Source organism: Pteropus vampyrus, unplaced genomic scaffold, assembly GCF_000151845.1.
Source record: "Pteropus vampyrus isolate Shadow unplaced genomic scaffold, Pvam_2.0 Scaffold40, whole genome shotgun sequence".
NCBI lineage: Eukaryota > Metazoa > Chordata > Mammalia > Chiroptera > Pteropodidae > Pteropus > Pteropus vampyrus.
This window is the reverse complement of record NW_011888821.1, coordinates 4,054,651-4,062,626: the sequence shown is the minus strand read 5'-3', so window position 1 is coordinate 4,062,626 and position 7,976 is coordinate 4,054,651. Positions and strand designations below refer to the sequence as shown.

Sequence of the window (7,976 nt, the reverse complement as noted above, 5' to 3'; positions counted from 1 at the left end):
TTTTTTTTTTTTTTTTTTTTTAAAAAAGAGCGTTTTGAATGGTTTTTAGTTTCTTGGCCCATATTTAAACCTGAATGCAGATATAGTCCATAATGTAGGAACAGTTACGTTCTGTACTAGGCTGTTTCTTCAGACAAGTGGCCCAATGTCAAGATTCAATTCATGTCAAGGAGAACAAACTGTCCCCTCCCTCACCCTCAGTGCCTTCCTCCCTGCTCAGTGCCGGGAACTGGGAGGACAGAGTCCTTGGCGGTGTTTCTGACAACCGACAACTCAATACCTTTGCAAAGGAGAAGGCAACTCTCCACCTGGGCCGGTCTCTCCTTGGCATTCGGTCTCATAGCAGAGAAGGACTCTGGCCCCAAAGTTCCCAGGGCCTTAAGCCTGAATGTGGCCCAACTCAAGGCACCAGGAACAGCTTCCATTATAAACCACGTGGCAGAAGATGCCAATTAAAGCTACTGAAAGTTAAGGAACAATCTCAAATCAACTCTAAGAAAAACCTCTCTCCACTAAAATTCAAGAAAAAAAGGAAGTCTCAACCCCCACATACAAACATAACATTTTGGTATATGCACTTTGTTTTTTCCTCCACAATATATGGGTATTTTTCATCCTTTAGCAAAGATATAGTGTTACTATATTATGTAAAAAATGTGCTGTTTCTATTTATTAGATTCTAAGAAACTGAACACATCATGACAGTATTCACTTAAAAGCAGCAGCTAATATTCTATTAAGCAGAGGCCCCTTCATTCGCTTAAGCATCCCCCACTTCTAATCATTTGTGGTTTTTCCAATTATTCATATTCTAAGTAATGCTGCGTCCAGCACCTGAAAGTTGTTTTCCCCTCCCTTTCTGTGTTTAGAATGATTTCTTTAATTTTCAGAGCTTTAGGAGTCATTTTTGCTGCCAGGCAAAATCAAAAAGGTCTTTGTAAGCTACAACAACCAACAGCCCATACCACACTCCACACTTGTGTTTTATTTAACCAAAACTAAAAATGGCTCCCTTGTGCATTTGATAAAAATTAATCTTGTCAGACAACTGAAACATTTGCCAAGCAGAGAGATAAACAAGATGTGGAGGAAAAAATTAGTGTGTTTCAACTCTTCACTTCAAGTTGGATGAATAAATCCAGCTTGGATGGGGGTGTGAGTTCGGCCACCCCACCCCGCGAGTTCAGGAAGTGAATGCCTTGTAGGCTGACAGAGAAATCATGCTGTTACCCATTTATTAACATTAGAGTAGGATTAAGAGGTTATGACAGGGGTCTGTGCAGTGGGGCCACTTGACGGGAAAATAATACCAAAATAAAGAAGCCCTCCTAGCTGTTCACTGCACACTTGGGGAGCAGCTCCTACCCCAGTCGATTCTGAAAGGGGTGGTGCTACAGCGAGGTTCCAAGAAACAGGGCATCTCAAAGGTTTAAGAGGATGTCGCTTTGGCAGGCCATCACTGAAATGAATAATCAGGCACAAAGTCAGAGGTGGACAGCAGCATTAAATCATACCGGCTGAGTCATGAGGGCAGGCTGTGTGGACGGTGGTGTGTGTGGCAGCGAATGAATGAGACAGGGAGATCCAAACGCTGCTCCCAAGGGCACCCTTCCTGGGAGCCATAGAGCATTGCCAGGAGTGGCCAAGACCCTTCAGGACAGGACCCAGCACCAACAGTGCTTGGGGGTGGTGACGCCATGTCTCCATCATTCTCTTTCCAAGGGGTGAGCACTGCAGTGTTGAGTGCCAGCTGTGTTTATGCCTCTCGAGAGGAGCTGGGCCTCTGGCAGCCAAGGGCTGGAGAAGAGGAAAGGGCAGGAAGCGAGACGGCTTGGCTGAGAGGCCGAAGAGGCCATTTGGGTGGTGGGAAGAGGCCCTGGACTATCCATACCCTCACGCGCGCACCCTCAGGAGCCCAGCTCCTGCTCCCAGAGACTGAGCAGTAGGTACCCCCGCCCCGCCGGGCTGGCTCGTGGGCAGCCCCGCCACAGCACAGGCGCAGTAGGGCTGGGCCTCTGGGTGGTTGGCTACCTGCTCCACTGCACACTCCCCAAGCCCGTGGCGGCGCTCTTCTCCTCATCCGTGGTGTTCTGCTCCTGCACGGAGGTGCTGGCCAACTCCGGGAGCTTGCTGCGCTCCATGATCACCATCTCTATCTCTGGAAGCAAATGCAGAGACCAGGATGAGCCTGGACAGCGTCCCAGACCTCGGTTTACAGACATGCTCATGCTCACGTTCCGGATGAAGCCCCAGGGAACTACTGCTATCGCATCAGCAAAGGTTCAAGAGCGTCGACAGGAGCACCAGCGACGCGCTGCGGGAGAAATAAGACACTGGCCAGAGCCTCTCTGTCCTTGCATCCCGGCGTCGCCAGGAAACAAGGCCCTGATTTTGACAAGAAAGCGCATAAATTGCAATAATTTGTTTTATTTCAAGTTTTTTTGTTTTGTTTTTTTAAAGGTATTTACTTTACTTTATTGATACCACACTTCCTTCCTTCCCAAAGGAGCTGAGGCAGCATAGAAGAAATATGTGGTTAATATAACATAACCAAATTCGCTGAAAATATTCTGAAACTATTTACACTTTAGAAGAGGCTTTGACATGACCAAAGCCATTTGTTTTCCCTTTCCATTTACAACTTCCGGAAGGCAGAGAGAGGTTAGGAGCCATGTTTTAGTTTTCCCAATTAAATAAGTGCTACTTGTAGCAACCAACTTCAGCATGGAGCACATTTTACTTTTCAGAAAAAGGTACGCACAACAAAGGAAAACATCTTGAATTAGAGGTGGATGGTTGTTGCGCTGTAAGGTGTTCCTGTTACAGACGCTGCCACACAGGTATAATAAATAGACCTTCACAAAGATCCAAGTGATTTTCAGCGGAAATTAGCTCATGTCACCCTTCTGCTCAAAACTCCCCGCTGCCTTCCCATCACACTCAAGATGAAATCCAAATGCCTCCAGCGTCAAAGCCTTACACGGCCTGGCTCCTGTCCACCTCTGACCTCACCTCCTGGCCCCGTCCACCCGGCACCACTCCAGCCGTGCTGCGCTCTTCTCGTTCTCATGAGATTGGCCCAAGCTGGTTTCTGCCCCGGGATCTTTACATGGCTGTTTCCTCTGCCTGGGATGCTCTCTCCCCACGTCTTCCCAACCCAGGCGTGACTCAGTCCCACCATTCAAGGCTCAGCTCAACTGTCACCATCTCAGAGACATCTCGGACACCCTTTCCACCTGTTTCTCCTTTACCTCTTCAAATTATTATTAACTAAACTCCATACGTCATTCAGAGTTCCTCAATGCCCTTTTTCTGTTCCAGAAACCCATGCTAGGATACCAACTACATGTATTTGTCATGACTCTTTAGGCTTCTCTTGACTGTGACAGTTTCTCAGATTTTTCTTGCTTCTGATGACCTTACAGTCTGAGGAGCACTGGTCAGGTCTTTTGCAGAATGTCCCTCAATCTGGGTTTGTTTGACGTTTTTCTGGTAATTAGACAGGGGTCAAAGGTTTCCGGGAGAAGGACCACACAGAGGGGAAGTGGCCCTGTAATTAGACAGGGGTCAAAGGTTTCCGGGAGAAGGACCACAGAGGGGAAGTGGCCTTCTCATCATACCGCATCAAGGGTCCAGGGTACCAGCATGGCTCATGACTTCTGACGTTCACCTGCACCACTGGGCCCACTGAACGCTGCTCACGTTTCTCCACTGGAAGGTCCCTTCCCTCCTCCTTTCATCCCATACTCTTTGGGAGCAAGTCGTTAAGCGCAGCCTACACTTGAGGAGTGGGGAGTTCTAACTCCTTGAAGGGCTAAATTATTTGAAATTCCACATAGATTTGTCCCTTCCCCTCTTATCTTGATTTTACTTTATAGCATTTATAACTACCTGGATTTTCTATTTATTGGTTTGCTTGCTGCCTGCCTGCCTTCTTCTACTAGAATGTGTGCTTCAGAAGAGTGGCCGCCTTAGCTGCCATGTTGTCTTCCAGAACCCATGTCTAGTCCAGGGCCTGGCACTTGGCGAGTATTCAATAAGTATCTCTGGAATGGATGAATGGTTGACTGCTCTAACTCAGCGCAGGAGCTTCTGGCTGCAGGCACGGCGGGCAATGACGCATGGCCGCTGCGACAGGTCGTGGAGTGATCCATAGCCCCACCCAGCCTGCAACCCATTTGTGCACAGTGTTCTCACTGGGAGGCATTGCATCGCTAACACTCTTCTGGGACTCTGTTAGGCGTGACTGTGCTTGAGACCACCCACTGGCATGGAGGAGTGCGCCCCCACATGTCCGCACAGAGCCAGACCTCGGGGGACAGTGGGGGGGCCGCCCCTCACCAGCCACTTCCCTCCCACTGTAATCTGGAGTCAGAAACCACAGATCAAAGTGTTACAGGGCCATCTCCCCCTCACAGAGGTGGGGCTGACACATGCTTTTTAAGTGGTACATAGACGAACATTTTGTTTGCATAGTCTTATATTTATTTTAATAAACGTTAGAAGGAAATTCTAATTGCACACAAAAAACAACCTGTTCTTTTGTGGATATTACTGCTTAGGATGAGGCTAAACTTAAGAAATAAAAAACAAGAGGGTGAATCACGGAAAGCTATTGAGTGCACAGTAGCTGAAGTAGCGCATGAACACGGCAAAGGGCAGGAGGCGGGGCAGACCACCGTTTGGGAACCAACGATCTTTTCTGTCCTGGCATCTTCACCTCCACCAACCTCCTCCAGGTGCCTCTCAGCTACCCCGTCCTCACGGCAGGGCGCACACACCTCAGTGAGTGTGCAAGATGATCCCCTGGGCAGAACCTCTTTCATTTTTCATTATTCTCATCTTTTAAAGACTCTATTTTGTTTTATAATGTATATACCATTAGCACAGTAATGCCAAATGTATAATTCTTAATAAATAAATGTATGTATATATTTGAGAGATGCACGCTCATGTATTTATTTGTGTTTATTAATAAGGCATGCCAACAAAGACACCTGAAGACTACAAAGCTAGACCACGGCACCAGCTTCCCACTCTGGTTTCTGCCCTGTGACCTTTGAGCCGCCTCCCAGCCAGGTTGACAAGGGAAAAACTCAGCTCCAAGAACCAGCCCCCGCAGGTTACGAGGCCAAGCCCGAGTGACTCAGCCTGGAGAATAAGCCAGCTTCTTTTTAACAATTTTATCCCAACAACTCTTAAAAGTCGTAATTCTTACCTATAGCCTGCCAACTCTCTGAAACTGTATGCAAAATACTGTATGGGCATGACAGGAGTGGGTAATAGGGTTTTGGAGAGAGGGTCTTCCAGGTTCTCACTGCTCTAAAATAAATTCTACAGCCATCTTTAAAAGAGGATCTGACCTTTCCTGGTAATCCAGGGTCAGAGTGAACCCCTCCTTATGCCACACCAGAACACCCTGGCATGGTTCTGCATGGCTTTCTAAGCCCTCTGCCTAGCTCTCCCTGCTGACACCATGCCTGCTTCAGTGTGGCCCAGCTCCCCTCCCGGGGTGCACACGCCACGCTGCTGCCACTGGGGAAAGCAGATCGGTGGGCTCGTGTAGACTCAGATTTCCACTGCCAGTCGCCAAGGCCAAGACTCAAGCCCTGATGATAAATTCCCAGGGGGCTCCCTCTGAACCTCAGTTATTATACCATGAGCCCGCACCTCAACCAGGTTTTAATCTGGAGTATGAAGGGACTACAGCAACAACCTAGACTACTTTGGCTCAAACTTCAGTCACCTGCCTGCCTTTACAATTTTTGCCATGTCTCTGTGTTGTATTATTCGTTATTTACTTAATCATTTTATTTGAATTCACTTTTTGAAACCCAAATACATTTAAGAAGAAACTATCAATTAAAAAAGAATTTCTTTAAAGAAATTGTTTTAAAAAGGACATTTTAAATCACTATTATCCCCTTCAACCTAGCAATCACGTTTGCAGGAATATTTATCTGGAAGATATGCCTCCAATAAAACGAAAATGCACACGCGCTAGGGTGTTCGCTGTGGTATTATTTGTCATTGCAAAATACTGGAAACTACCTAAATGTCCAAGCATAAAGATTAACTGAACGAAGTATGGTACATGCACACAGGGCAGCTGTAAAAGGAACTGAGGAAGACTTCTGTGAACTGATACGAAGCGATTTTCAGAGATATTGCTGAGTGAAGCGATCAGAATGTCAAAGAGCATGTACAGTGTGCTACCCTGTGTGTAAGGAAGAAGGGAGAATGAAAAACATACACACGTACACTTCTTTTTACAAAAAGAAACAGGAAGGATATTCCACAAAACGATCAAGTTCCTTATCTACAACAGGCAGGGGGAACAATATGGGAGAGTGAGACACTCTTTTAAACATACTTTTGGCATGGTTTTGAATTTGTTAATATTCTATATAGAAAAAGAAATTAAATCAACAAAAATGGGAAGGAAGAACCTCAAATGGAATAATAAAAAAAAAGACCCAAATTTATGTCAAATGAATATTGGACCTACCCTGAAGGGGAAAAGAAAAGAGAAAAAGATAGACTATTCCAAATAGTTTACGAACACAATACTTGACTCTATACCTTTGGTTTGGGGGCAGATGAAGTATTAGGGGTGGGTGGGAATTGCAAACAATTCTGAATTCTTTATTTATTAAATAAGAAACAATTCTGAAACTTTTTAGATGTTATATATAGAATATATACGTGTAGAATATAGAATTGAGAGAATAAATCTATTGATGCCGATGGGAGCTAAAGCTCTCACTGTGGAAAAAGGAAAAACATATAAATCTGAAATGGAGGAAGGCAGGACAGAGCCCTCTGGGAACTGATCAGAATTAGAGGTACTGGTATGAATATGTGATTTCTAAAATACAGATATGCATGTTTGAAGGTATGTATATGTATGCATGAATAAATGTTTATTTTGTGTATATATATGCATGTATTTCCTAGATCTGTCCATTGAAAAGGCCAAAAAGCAAGACAGCCCAGTAGCGAAGAGCACATCCAGTGCCCAGATCTTGACCTCTAATACCATCGCCCATTGAGAGGAATGAGGGCTTTTCAGAGAAATGGCTAATCCCAGGGATGGGCAGAGTAGGTACAAGATGAACCTAGAATACCTTGTTATGCCACAAAGTGTAAAGACTGCATGAAGAAATGATGGGGCCTTATCACAAGGACACAGCAGCCAGTTTGAAAGGGTTCCCAACGGCCAAATCTGGGACAATCTGAGTATCAAGTTAATTAAATATAGTAATGAAATATAAACCACTAAGAATCTGGAATCTATGAGTCCCTGCCAAGAATAGACAGATAAATAAATAAATGGGGAGAAGGGGAGGAATCTTGCTTATAGTGGAATGTGGACTTTTAAACATAGAAAGAGTATCAATGTTGGAAAACGAACACTTTGCCACCATTCTTGCAAAGACTGGAACAGGCAAGAATCATCAGTGAATGCCAAGACTAAGGGGGAATCTTAATGAGGCACGGGACATCTGTGTATCAGGGTCTCCCTATGGATTGCTGCTTAGTTGCAAAGAAAAGAGAGAGTAACTATATGGCAGAGAAATGACAATACCTTAACTGGGTGACCAAAATTAACATCACCCTCAAGGGGCAGAAGGACATGATGTCATCTATGCCATATTCCAACCAAGAATGCACAACCTCAATCTAATCACCAAGAAAGATCAAAGACAGAACGAGGAACATTTTATTAAAACAAAGGAGGAGGAGGATCTGTATTCTTCAAAAAATGTAAATGTTTTAAAAGAGATGGAAAGGCTATGGAAATGTCCCAGAGTGCAGGAGGCTCAAAAGACAGCACGATAAAAGGCACTATGTGACCCTAGACAGGATTTCATACTAGGGGGAGGAAATACTCTAAAAAGGACATCATTAGGCCAATGGATAGACTGAAATGCGGACAGTAAAAAATTATTATAAAGCTGATAACTGTACTGGGT

At 45.0% G+C, this 7,976-nt stretch overlaps 1 protein-coding gene across 13 annotated transcripts in view; it reads right to left on the bottom strand.

Moving 5' to 3' along the window:
* CLEC16A (C-type lectin domain containing 16A) overlaps positions 1 to 7,976 on the bottom strand; it is a 205,279-nt gene that overhangs the window by 135,084 nt on the left and 62,219 nt on the right. For all 13 annotated transcript variants that reach the window (XM_023529618.1, XM_023529616.1, XM_023529617.1 and 10 more), the window contains one exon: positions 2,032 to 2,158. In XM_023529618.1, the coding sequence (XP_023385386.1) occupies positions 2,032 to 2,158 (127 nt within the window). The remainder of the gene's footprint in view (positions 1 to 2,031; positions 2,159 to 7,976) is intronic.